The following is a 13,078-nucleotide window of genomic DNA, read 5'->3' on the forward strand; positions in this document are numbered from 1 at the left end:
GGGCTCCTCACAATGCTCGGCCTTGTGGCCATGCCCTGCTTTTATCCCCGGCCGCAGGGCCGGCGCAGGTTTTCAAGGAGAGAAAAAGAGTCCATGCTAGCAGGGAAATCCTGTCAGAGCACGCGGATTTGCTGAGCTGCAGAAGGAAGCCGCAGAGAGGGAAGCGCTGGCCATGGGGCTGCAACTTTCAGATTCTCTTTGGGTGCCCCAAACCCCCCAGCACCAACGCTGCCACTGCCGCAAGGATCCCCCAGCAGCCATGAGCCAGGCTGGGGCACAAAGCTCCATGGCCAGAGCCCCAGTGGCAGTCCCAAGCAGGCAGCAAGCTCCAGGCAGGGATTTGCTTTGCAGCATCGCTGTGCTGGGGGGCTGAGGAGCTGCTCTGTGGATGGACACCGCCAGGCTCTGCTGCTATTGCTGGCAGAAAACCACTGCCAGGAGAAAGCTCCCACCTTAGCCCCAGTTTTGGCACAAACAGCCCTTCTCACCCTGCTCCCCTGCTCACAGCAGGGATACAGAGTTAGCTTCAGACCCGACACCCAGGCTGGGGAGATCAGTAATAAGCCCTCCATGGGCAGGGAGGCAGTTGGTTCGTACACTGGAGCAAAGCAGCACTGGCAGGGATGTGAGAGGGGACCCCTTGTAGTGTTAGCGTAAGATTAAACACATAACCACCGGAATGGTTATATGAGGTGCTTTATTGCAGCGCTGGGAAACCAGGGGCACTCACCCAAATCTGGCTTCAACCTCGTCACATCGCGTCCACAATTTATATCCTAAAAGTTTCACAGTTGATACATATTCAGCATAGGTTACAACATTTAACTAATACATATGCATAAGGGATTGCCATATCCATCTATTACGACATCAGCCTCTTCTGCGCTTGCGCGGCCCCCTCTGGTGGTCGTCTGGTGGTCGTTCCGATGAAGTAAGAGTCTTCCTCAGATGAAGTAAGAAGTCTTCCTCAGGTTGTCCTTTTCACCTTTCCCCCACTTGAGTATATTCCAAACGTTAGCACCCTCTTATCTTCTTTCTGGTATGCTCTTCCAGCTATCTTATACACAGGTTCCACTTGGGTATAGTCTCCAGTACATACTTTTCTAAATCCTTTTATACTCCTTTTACCATATTTGGTTATGCTATGTTTTTGTAGCATTGGGTACAAGACAGCTGTGATATATTGCAACATTAGAACCGCCGTGATACAAAACCACGAAGTCACAGCATTTTCTAATATACAAAACCTCACTATTAATTTATAAATTTCTCAAACATAATAATTTTTACTATTTTATACAATTGTTTTATCATACAAAATTCTGCTCTTTCCAACAGTAGCAGAAGGGAGCAAGAAGAGAGTCCCAGGGGGACCCCCCATCCCTTGTGCCAGGGGTGGGAAAGCACCAGCCCCTTTTGCCTCCTCTCAGCCCGCAGGCCCTACAGCGCTTGCCGCTGTAACATAAAGAAGGACTACAGAGCCCTGGGAGAGGTGGTTAGGGGCTCTGGAGCTCAGATTGTCTTTTGGTCAATCCTCCAGGAGACAGGGGAGGACCCTAAAAAAGCCAGGAGGGTTGGCCAGGTCAATAAATGGTTGGACGAATGGTTCCATAGTCAGGGGTTTGGGTGTCTCGAACCCTGGACCCAAGTTTGTAGGCCAGGTCTACTGGGGGCTGGTGAAGCTGCTCCGATAAAGCAGGGAAACAGCTGTTTTGGTAGAAGGCTTGCCAGACTGGGCAAGGAGGCTTTAAACTAGATGTGTTGGGGGAGGGGGGCATCATTCCATCCCAACACACCCAGTCAGTTGCCAGCACCTATCCTAAATGCTTGGAGCAACGTAGAGATACTCCAGCCGCTGCAGCCAACGAGCCGGCTTCATTTGGAGCTCGGCTCAGATGCCTCTATACAAACGCCCGTAGCATGGGGAACCAACAAGAGGAATCAGAGATGTGTGCACGTCTCCGGGGGTATGATATAATAGGCATCACAGAAACATGGTGGGATGGCTCCTATGACTGGAGTGCTGGAATGGAAGGTTACAGGCTCTTTAGAAAAGACAGGCCCGGCAGACGGGGAGGGGGAGTTGCTATTTATGTTAGGGATAGGCTGGAGAGTATGAAACTCTGTCTGGGCACAGGTGGGCAGACAATAGAGAGTTTGTGGGTCTGGGTTAAGGGGAGATGGTGAGCATGCCAGACACACCTGAAGCCTGAACCCTGCTCCTGCAGCACGGTGCCCACCACGTCCTCGTTCTTCCAGTGCAGGGAGCAGTGAAGGAGACCAAGTGAAGAAGAGCCGGGAAGCTCAGGGCATGGCTCAGGGGCCACTTCCCAGCACTGCACTTGCGGGTCCTTGCTCCCACTCTTGAACCACACCTGTGGGGTTGAACAGTACTTGTTCGTGCTATTAGCAGTGATTTTATCTATTTTACTTGTTTTTCTGCACTTTGCCTCTGCTTTGAGCAGCTGCAGTTTCCAGGCAAGGCTGCACAAACGTGCTGGAAAAGACCAGGGAGAGAGGGAGAAGCTCAGCTCTGGGTCATCCCTACAGTCACAAGCTTCTCTGAAAGCCCACATCAGGGTAAGAGTTTCTGGTCCAAAACATGGCAAAAACATGCATGGCCAGACTGGGGAGATTCCTTGCGTGTACAAACCCTTCCCTGCTTGTCCTTCAAATGGCCATCTCTTCATGCAGGCTTGTTGAGGCACTGGAGATGATCACGTTGGTATTTAGCTTGTCACTGGCTATTAGCACTAGCCCGCCATTTATAAATCTGCACAGGAGATGCTGAGTGACGGCCTCAGAGGGTATTTGGCAATCCCGTATTTCTTTGTTTTCAGGCTAAAGGTCCCAGCATTTCTGGTCACCGATTAGATAATTATAATTTTCTACCTGGCAGTGTTTTGTAAGACACCCCGAGCAGTATCTGCCCCACCGGTGTCCTGAGTCCACGTGAAATGCCACCCGTCACATACAGTTACACTCCTACAAGGCACATACTCTCACAGGGCATATAGGAAATTCCCTTGCCCTTGTATTTCGTAAAGTTATCCACTGCGGGAGGGGTAGTCGGACCTTCCCCCGCTTTCTGAGCTGCTTGATGGTTATACACAGACAAGACACAGGACAGAAAAACATAAACGCTTCGTCCGTCTCCGGCCGCTCCCCTCGCGGAGACACGGAACCGCGGATTAGGACTCCACACTCGCTTCGTAGCTACGCTACGTCTCAGTCACACAGAAACACATGGGATCCCACACACTCACGCTATGGTTCCGCTTGCCCTTCTCCTGCTTCCTACACGGTCATTAGCAGGTCCGCCCTGGCTCCCAAAACTTGGGATGCGGCGAAAACCCGGGCTCGCCCGATCCGCCTCCAGGATCGCTTGCAGCCGCGCTATCGGTCGACGAGCCCCCAGCTTGCAAGCCCTGCCTGCCAAGGGGAACTCCGCTGTGCGCCAGACGTCTCTGCACGCCTTACCAGCAGCCCCGGCCACGCGTACGCCCTACAGGCCCCCCAAAGTACCTAAATTCCAAGCACACCGCCTCTCCGCAGCCGGCGCAGGTCGCTGTCTGTCCCCGCAGTGAGTGGATGAGAAGCGGAGCTCCTCCAGGCAAGCGGCCTGGGGTGGGGCTTAGGATATCCGCTCCTCACCCGATCCTGCAGCCGAACAGAGGCCTCCTGGCTGGCTCGCCATATTGATACGCGGATTGACTCCACAACTCGTTAAAGTTGTAAAGTAGGTATGCTTTATTCAGCGCTGAGGTGCATGGGGATCGTTCCTCCAAAGTATGCACACCCAGGGTCGTTTTTCCTTTACATTTATTCCCTTACGCCTATACATATTTAGTATCTGTCCCCGCTTCATATTATACCTTCTTTTTCTTTTGTTTAGTTTTTTTTTATCTCATTCAGCGGGTAAAGTCTAGCTCCCGGTCTTTTTAGCCACACTTCCACATATTGACTCTCCTCAGGGTTAAGGGGTTTTTTATTATTAACCCAGAGGTTTAATTGCTGTCTTACCCAATCTTCTTCTGACCCATAGATTGGCCAAAAAACATTTTTAAAAATCTTCTTCCCTGCCCATATCTTAGTACAATATTCTATCATTTTTTGCTTATCTTTCCCTAAGGTTCCAGGGAGACATCTCCAATTGTCTAAGATATATGCCAGAGGGGTATTCTTAGGTACAATGGGTACCCATCCCATGGGAGTCGAAGGCTTGCTGCCCTTCGCCCCCATCTTCTGGAACATCTCCGAACACGCACTCGCTCGCTCCCCCTTGTTCCTGGCCCAATCCCTCGCGGGAGATGGGAACCGCAGTACTTAAGGGTCCACACTCGCTTGGTTCAGTATATCGAACCTCTCATTCGTTATATTCCAGGAAACCCAATCCCGCCCGAACGGTAAACCCGCGAACAATCTCTGCCGTGAACAATTTCACTCTGCAGTCCTCCGCCGCGAACTATTTCGCTCTGCGGAAAGTTTCGCAATATACTTACGCGTCCTGCGTCTTCGTCCGGACTCCCGTGCACAGAATTTTTATGGGATTTTACCGGTTCCTTCTTTGCTCATATTCTAGCATTTAGGTTCGTCGGTAAGGATGAGGTAAGCTGTTGGTCGCGGGGCCGCGAAACGCCGCGGGGCGCCTCCCCGGAGGACCAAAGCCCACCGTTCCTTATCCGAGTCACGGCACCAGAAATTGTTATAAATTGAGACCACAATGGATCATAATCCAATTGGAATTTTATTAATTATAGCAAGTAGAATATGAGCAAAGACAGCGCTGGACGACAGGGGAGTCTGCGCTCCGCCAACTGCCGTGCTGAGCAGTTCAAACAGTCCCTTTTTATACATCTTTACTTCCGTGTTCATGAAGTAGTGGAGGTACTCTGCGCATGCTTCAGCTGTTGTTAGGGGGTCGTTTTCTGCCTCCTGATGGTCGTTGAGGCCGAAGCGAGAAGTCTTCCTCTTTTGTCCCATTGTTGACCCCTCTACTCCTATGTCCTTTGTTCGTCTTATCTCTGCCATTTCCTGGAACATCTTACAGCTATCTTTAGGCAACATCTGCTATGTTTGCATAAGCGATAAGCGATTGCGGTTGGCGACTCTTAGGCCATCTCTTCATGCAGGCTTGATGAAGCACTGGAGATGATCACGTTGGTATTTAGCTTGTCACTGGCTATTAGCACTAGCCCGCCATTTATAAATCTGCACAGGAGATGCTGAGTGACGGCCTCAGAGGGTATTTGGCAATCCCGTATTTCTTTGTTTTCAGGCTAAAGGTCCCGCGTTACGGAAACTTGATCTCAGCTGATGTACGAGCTTGGTGCTGGGAAGGCCGTTTCCTTAAAAGTCTTTTTCTGCAGCTCTCTGGTGGCGGGAACTTGATGCTATTGACCAACAAACAGCTGCATGTGCTTGCGTTTCTTGTCCCGTTTGTAGGTGAGCAAGAGCATACGGTGAGCGTCAAAATAAACACCAGTATGGAGAGCCGGTGGGTTCTTGCCCGTGTCAACAGGAGCGTAACTCGCTGCGCGGCTGTTTGCTGACCACTTAACTGACATTTCCAAAGGGACATGTCTGGGCAGCAGCAGGCTGCTCTTGCTCCGTTGCTGTGGTTACAGCCCGGCAACAGTTGCCAGGGCGCAGGGAGCTCAGCTCCGTGTTGTGGTTACAGCCCTGCGACAATTATGACCACATAGGTCGCAAGGCTCCATTGGCTTGGCCACAGCTCCGTGAGCGTTGCAGCGGGCAGTAGAGCTGCAGTGGCTGCTACGTACGCAGTGGGGCTGGAGAGCCAAGGCAGCAGGAGCAGCATCATGCTGGGCCAGAAGCCAAACCTCAGCAAGCGCATCCGTGAGATGCGGGCCAGCATAGCCCTGCAAGGTGCTGCCCCGTTGGCTTTGCATTATGGACTGGGCCAAGTCGGGGGCTTTTGGTCCCCGCATCGTCCTGCACGGTACCAACAGCTCCTCAATGTCCTGCAGGGCTAGCGAGGACGTTTTACTCCAAGCCAGAGGAAGAAAAGTTCAATGAGAACCGGGAGCTGCTGCCCCAGCTGCGAGAGGCGGTGCAGGAGGATACCCGTGTCCTGGGCCGTGTGCGGAAGGTACCAGCAGGTCCCATTTGCTGCCTCCGTGACTGTGGCTCTGCCGGAGCTGCAGAGCCAGCTTCTCCACTGGTCCTCTCCGGGAGCAGGAAGTGCAGGGCAGCAGGAGGCTGGGACCGTCCCCAGCCTGGCACTGATGTGCTCTCTGCCCTTCTTTGCCCACAGCATGAGCTCACCCTCTCTGAGGCTTGCGCAGCGGAGCAGCCCTTGGGCATTGCTTTGGCCAGTAAGACGGTGGAGGTAATAGCAGAGTCCAGCGGGTGCAGGCTGCTCGCAGCGGGCTGGGGTTCAGGGGATGCTCAGAAGGACCGGTTGTAGGGAACAGGGACCTGGTGCCAGCCCCAGGACAGCCCCACAGGGCTGGTGCAGTGAGACACGGGGTGTCCATGAGTGGTCCCGTGGAACCCTTTGCACTGCAGGACCCATCAGTGTCCTCCGTTAGCTCCCTGAGCGGGACCTTTGCCGCAGCAGAGCTCCTGTCCCGCCAAGGGAGCGAGCAGGTGCCAGCATCACCAGCTCTGCCTTGGCAAAGAGTTGTGCGGGCAGGACCCCTTCTCCCGTGGGTGCCCAGCGAGCCCTGCCTCCAGCCTGGCAAATGCTCACATCCCACGCAGGTGGCCCAGGAGAAGCTGCGGGCTGAAATCTATGGCCGGGTGAACACGTGCAACATGCTGCTGTACCAGGTGAAGCAGCGGAGCCGGGCCAAGGAGCAGCTGCAGAGGCGGCTGCAGCAGCTGCAGGATGTGCGGATGGACGAGAAGCAGCACCAGGCACAGGTCCCAGGGCCCCTTGCTGGGGTGGCAGCACCCGTGGGGGGGTTCAGTCAAGCCTGCAGCCCTGGGTGGGCGCCGGTCTCAGCACATGGGCTCACCCCTTGTCCCCAACCATCTCTGCCCCAGGTGGTTCGGACGCTGGAGAGCAGCATTGAGAAGACGCAGACAAAAGTCCACGCTGGGCAGAAGGTGACTGCCCTGTACGTGGCGGTGCGGGATGCCCTGAGGAAGGTGAGCTCATCCTCACTGCGCCGTGCTCTCAGCCGCTCCCCCTGCAAAGGCCCTGAAGTGCCCAAGGGGCTGTGCTGGTGGGACACCCTCCTGCAGGAGCTCCTCCTGCTCCCCCCCATCTTCTGTCCCAGCACAGGGCACCCCTGGGACTCAGTGGGCTGTGGCTCCCCGTGTCCCAGGAGCTGGCCCACCTGCCTCTGCACCTGGACGTGCTGAGTGAGACGGCCGAGCTGCAGCACGGGGAGGTGGAAGACATGGAGCTCAGGGCCTCGCATGGTCTCAGAGCTGCTCGTGTAGCCAAGGTGAGACGGTCCAGCGCACCTCAGGGTGCTTTCCTGCCCTGCAGAGCCCACAGGTGGCACCAGGTGCCCAGGCTGCTGAGTCTTCCTTCGAGGAAAAGCAAGACTGAGCTTGGCCTCCCCACAGCACCCTCCCGTGTGTGGCTCTCGGGCCAGGCTGCCCTGCGCTGGGGACAGCTGCCTGAAGCACTGGCCGTGGGGAAGGTGGCATTCTCCATTCTCTAGCTGTCCTTGCTCAGTTTCCTTCCGGGGCTGTTTACTCGGGGTAGGGGGGGGCATTTTTGGTGCTGGCCGTGCCCATGTTAGAAGCCCACAGAGGTCCATTGTAGCTTTGGGAGCCACTTCTTTTCTGCTCTGCTCTGCTCTGCTCTGCTCCAGGAGCACAAGGCCAGGATGGAAGCCCAGTTCCGTGCCGAGAGAGAGCTCAGGGCCCGCACCCTGGCTGCTCGGAAAGAGCGCGTAGACAGACGCTGGCTCAAGGAAGCAGAAGAAAGGCTTCTGAAAGCGGTGAGCTGGGGGGACCTGGCCCAGGCAGGGTTGCAGGCACAGGGCGGGCATCGGTGCCCAGCCTCCCGTGGGCGAGGGGCTGCAGGGCCAGCTCCCCCAGGGTGCCAGCAGCTCAGCGGTGACGATGAACATCCTTGCAGCAAGCCAGGCATGACGTCGCCAGGGACTTGCTGAGCCTGCCCGAGCAGGACCCGCTGGTGGGTGAGTGCCTGTCAGGGTGCAGGGGGGGGATGCGGGCGCAGCCGCAGGCATCCTTCCCTGCCACAACCTTTCCACCCCAGCTGCCAAACCGGAGGCCACCAAGTCCCGGCTGGAGCGTGACGCCTGGCTGACGGAGAAGATGGAGAAGGCCAAGGCTGCGGTGCAGTGCTCCTGCCTCTGGGTGAGCTGAAAACCCATCTCTGGTAGAAGCTGGGGCTGCTCCAGCCCCAGGGAGCTGAGCCTTGTCTGCTCACCTTGGTCCATTGCAGGGTTATCTGCCCTCCTCTGTCCCCAGAGCCCCCCAGGGCCCCTCTTGTGCAGGCAGGGACGGAACTGCTGTGCTCCACGACACGAACTTGCAGCGGTTCCTGTGGTTCCTGGGGCAGAAACCTCCCCAGGACCGCGGCCCAGATCCTGTACCCTGCAGGAGTGGCCTGGGCTGAGTCCATGTGCTCTCCCCCGGCCAGGACGTCCCCGGCAGGCTCCTGGCACAGCAGAAGTCCCTGGCGGCACTCGAACAGTACCTCAGAGGGCGCCAGGAGAAGCAGCAGGAGCTGAAGAAGGCACTGAAGGAGCTGGAGATGCAGCGGGATGAGCTGAAGTTTCGCCAGCCCGCAGACGCAAGCAGGTGCTGCTGGGCTCCGGACAGCCATGCCAAAGGGGCCACCAGCCCTGGGGGCAGGGGGGCATGTGCATGGCAGGTGTCCCAACAGGGCACCCCTTCCTTTGTCACCCTGCGGCTGCCCACCCCTCCCGCACTGGGAGGGTTTCTGAGCAGAGTGCTGCCCCAGCTCTGGCGCTGGCAGAGCACCCAACGAGGAGCCTTGCTCCTTGCCTGGCACGGGAAGTGGGCCCAGCAGCAGCACGGGGTTGAGCTGCAGGCAGCACCTCTGCTCTGCGCTTGGGGCAGGGGAGAACGTGGGCAGCAGCTTTTGCAAGAGCTCTGGGGCGTCTGCAGCCCTGTGCACTTGGATGGATGTGACCGTGCTTGGCTCCAGGGGGCTGGAGGAGGAGCTGAGGACGAGGCTGCAGTGGGAGGAGGCTCGGCTGGCAGAGAGGCGAGCGCGGCTGCTGAGGAGCCAGGAGACGCTGCTGGACTTTGCAAACGGACTCGACAGCCTCTGGGGCCGTCTGCGGGGCATCACCGTGCCTGGCCAGGTACCCGCACAGGGCCGGGCTGAGCACAGCCCAGGCTCTGCTCGCTGCTGCAACGGCTCCGTGTGGTGACGCTCGGTGCAGCAGCCATCACCCCGAGGGGCTCGCTTTCCCCACCGAGGCTGTTCTCTCTCTGACTCCAGGAGCATTCTGTCAAGGCCGTGGGAGCGCACGAGAAGCTCCAGCAGTGTGAGCAGAAGCTGCAGTACCTGGTGCAGCGGGTGGCTCACCTGCCCCCCTGCAGCCACAGCGAGGACGATGAGGTGCCCGGGGGCTCCATCCCTGCTGCGCTCTCTGGGGACCCACACAGGCTTTCCCGGGTGGCCCAGCCCAAGCCATCCTCCCAGCTGGAGGATGGAGGTGCTCGAGGGAGGAGCCACGGAGCAGCTCAGGCCCCGGTGGCCCTGGGCTCTGTGGGCTGTTCCCTACCAGGGGCACATGGAGCTTGGGCACCCCTTTGCTTGGAACACCCGCCTCCCCTTCAGCTGTGAACACAGCGTCTCTTTCACAGACTTTTGTGAAGGTCAGGCAGCTGCTGGAGAAAACCCTCCTGAACGAGCCGCAGAACCAGAAGGTTTCCTTGGAGGACGTGTGCATGAGGGTCCAAGGTAGGAAAGGGGACACATCCCACAGCAACTGCCCCAGGCATTTCTGGGCGTCCTTGCCCACCTCCCAGTGTCCCAGCAGAGCCCAACCCAGGAGTTGCTCCGGGCGCTGGGGCTGACCTCGGCTGTCTCCAGGGCTTTGAGCATGGGGCTGGTTTTATGTGTGGATGTGGGAGAGCGAAGGCAGGCGGTGGGCTGGGGAGCGCAGAACCACCGCAGGAGCAAGGAGGGATGCTGTGGGGCAAGCGGGGAGACCCTCGTCGTCTTCAAAATCACTGGGCAGCAGATGCCAGCCGCCCTCCAAACTGTGCCGGCTCCTCCTGGGGACACAGGCACAGCAGAGGCAGCCCCGCAGTCCCTCCCCAGCCCGCTCCTCTGCGCTCTCTCCTGCAGACGATTCTGATTTTGGGGACAACCAGAGCGGCCTTGTCCTCAGCAGAGAAGACATCAAGAAGCAAGGGCTGCGGCTGATCGAAAGCAAGAAGAAAAGCAAGAGGAAGTAGCGCTCGCTCCCCGAGAGCTGGGGACGCCCCAGACCACCCCTTGTACACTTTCCCCTTGGTTTAATAGAGGAGATGCTTTTCATTCCTCCAAAGCTCGTGTTAGAGCCGAAAGAGGAGGTCGCAAGTCACTTCTGTCCGCGGAACATGTGGCTCAAAGGTGGAGGGGAGCTGAGCTGGCTTTGCAGGCAGCCACATCCCCTGCCCCTCTCCCCACAGTGGTGGCAATGGGCTGGGCTGGGGCCATCTTTCTTGGGCAGAGCACAGCTGGGGGCAGGCTGGCTTTCTCCCCCTTGCTGCCGTGGGTCCAACACCTTCCTGGGCCCTCTGCACACTTCCCGGACCCCGACGGGCTGGCACAGAGGGCACTACGCCAAGCCTTTGGCTCCAGCACGGGAACCTCAGCCCTGCCCATAGCTCACAGGCCGTCTTCTCTTCTCTACAGAAGCATCACCTACACGTGGTGAGCACCAGATAGGCCCCACCGACATGCCAACCTGCCCTTTCTTAGCCCCCTAAAACTCCATCCCTCCACGTGGAAGGGAACCAAGGAAAACCTAGGGTGCCATGTGGGCACTGGCGGCAGGCAGAATGGGAGCCCTGGGGTGCTGAGGCAGCAAGGAGGCCTGTGTGAGAGGACCGCCGCTCCACTGGGCTGAGGGACTGAGGAGCAGTGGGTCTGGCCCCCACCTGGGCACACTGTCCCCACCACAGTGGGGTGGACAGCGGCATCCATGAGGAATGGCTCTCGGAGATCCGAGAGGAGCACGGAGGAAGGGGAGGGGGGCAGAAAACAAAAGTGACGCGCAGTGCAATTCTTCATCCACTGGTGTCAAGGAGGCTGGCCAGCACGATGCCGAGACGAAATTCCTGCAGACCGTCTTCACCCTGTGTGAAGCTGGCAGGGCCAGGGGCTTCTCGCAGTGCCTGCAGGAGTTCTACCACCAATTGCAGGTGGTAGAGACTGTTACAAAGATTTCGTCTTAGCCGTGATCTGATTCTATTATTTTATTACAACTGATTACTATCGAGAGGCAATAAGCAATCAGCGCTGGGTGCGCCGGGGAGTCTCCGCCGCACCAGAGACGCACACCGGGGAGATGTCTTTCCCATGCAATTAACCACTATCTTAGCCCCGTAAATTCCATTCGCTCTCTGGTTACTTATCCTGTAACGGGATGTACGTATCTCTTAGTTACATAGCCCCCTTAAAGCATTCAAGCAGTTCAACAAAGCACCCTTAGAAAACAAAGCGGTAGAGTAAAAGGGGTTATTCCTTTTTTTCTTCTTCTCTCTCATCAGTGTATTGACAGGAACATTTACCATAATCATGATCATTCCTATACATCCCGCACAAGGTACAATGGTCACAAGGGGTTCCGATTCCACATAAAGTGCAATGGCGACAAGAACTCCTAAGTTGCTGACACGAATCATTCCTGTATACCTCACAATTCCCCCCTTGTTTTCTTGTAACTCACTGATTCGTGTTTTGGCTTCTAATCTAATAACTGCTTTTCGAGCCGCGGATAGTATGGGAGTTGTTTTGGTCTTTAGTATCACTAATGAGCGAGTTCCTCCCTTATTTGCTAATTCCGGTTCTAAAGGTATGGCGGTTAATTGATGTTTTGTATAGCCATAGGTATCAGTTTGGTGCAACACGGGATTATACATGGAATAATTAACAATACCCCACATATTCCCAACACCACTATACCAACTTTGGTAATCGAATCCCTGTTAAAAATTGTCTCCAAGATTCTAGTCCTCCAAAATTGATTTCATTCCATGTTTGTGCTGGAACATGAGCTATCTTTTTCATCTCTCTTAGAAGTTCATTTATGGTCTTTCCTTCATCGTCAATTTCGAAACAACAATTACTAAGATTAAGTTTTCCACAAACCCCTCCTTCTTGAGCTAACCAGTAATCTAAGGCTAGGCTATTCTGATATATTGTAGTTCTCATTTTGGTATTTTGTTTCTCAATTAATCCTAATGCATCTTTCGTTTTATTTCCTACTATTTCTACTACAGCTTGTAATCTTATGATCCTATTCAGCATATATATAGGGGTCCGGTATCCCCAGGACCCATCTTCCGCCCAAGTTGCCGGATCATACTAAGAGATTATTTGTTTGGGTGGCCACTCATTGTCCTTCCAGTTACCAATTTGTAGTTCCCTTTTAGATCGTTTCCTTCTTAGTTCATCTGTTTCTGTGTATAACTGGACTCCCAAACGTTCTCCTTGGCTCATAGCTGGTAAAAAAGAAACTCGGTCTCATTGTTCCTAATACACGTGATCCTGTCCAATTTTTAGGTAAAAATGCAAAGGCTGCTTTACCACAGATCCAATAATGTCCGTCTGGAGTGGGCCAACCGTTTGGTATATTAGTTCCATTAGTCCAGTGAGGGAATTGGTGATTCATTTCTATAGGATCTCCCCATTTTTCCCAGCCTTTCTTTGTTCTCTTCCATAGATCACCTCCTTCACAAAGCAAATTTCCTACTGGTTTGCCGTCACTTTCTGAATTTTGCCAACACCTTTTCCAATTACATTTGTTTGTAAGATCCATTGCTGCCTTCTGTTATTTCCTTCTTGATTTCTCCAGATCACAGGATCGCTTATGTTACTCTCCATCGCTTCCCAGGGCCATCTCTCTCCCTGGTTAGTTCCCCCACAAACATAGCAGTTGCT

At 55.3% G+C, this 13,078-nt stretch overlaps 1 protein-coding gene across 1 annotated transcript; it reads left to right on the forward strand.

Annotated features, from left to right (window-relative positions):
- The first annotated feature begins 5,822 nt into the window (after positions 1-5,822).
- LOC136022117 (coiled-coil domain-containing protein 183-like) lies at positions 5,823-10,386 on the forward strand. Its single transcript, XM_065695049.1, has 16 exons — positions 5,823-5,889; positions 5,991-6,112; positions 6,278-6,352; positions 6,532-6,612; positions 6,727-6,921; positions 7,012-7,116; positions 7,296-7,418; positions 7,794-7,922; positions 8,063-8,123; positions 8,204-8,304; positions 8,393-8,539; positions 8,591-8,751; positions 9,122-9,281; positions 9,422-9,691; positions 9,790-9,886; positions 10,277-10,386. Exons 1-16 carry the CDS (start codon positions 5,823-5,825, stop codon positions 10,384-10,386), a joined length of 2,004 nt encoding a protein of 667 aa, XP_065551121.1.
- The last annotated feature ends 2,692 nt before the right edge of the window (positions 10,387-13,078 follow it).

Source organism: Lathamus discolor, chromosome 14 (genome assembly GCF_037157495.1).
Source record: "Lathamus discolor isolate bLatDis1 chromosome 14, bLatDis1.hap1, whole genome shotgun sequence".
In the NCBI taxonomy this organism is placed as follows: Eukaryota; Metazoa; Chordata; class Aves; order Psittaciformes; family Psittacidae; genus Lathamus; species Lathamus discolor.

Bases quoted from the DNA above. Each gene is read 5' to 3' on its own strand.
- LOC136022117 (XM_065695049.1), top strand. From the start codon at position 5,823: ATGCTGGGCCAGAAGCCAAACCTCAGCAAGCGCATCCGTGAGATGCGG. The intron at 8,752-9,121 runs GTGCTGCTGGGC...GCTTGGCTCCAG, and splicing joins CAGCCCGCAGACGCAAGCAG to GGGGCTGGAGGAGGAGCTGA. The intron at 9,282-9,421 runs GTACCCGCACAG...CTCTGACTCCAG, and splicing joins GCATCACCGTGCCTGGCCAG to GAGCATTCTGTCAAGGCCGT.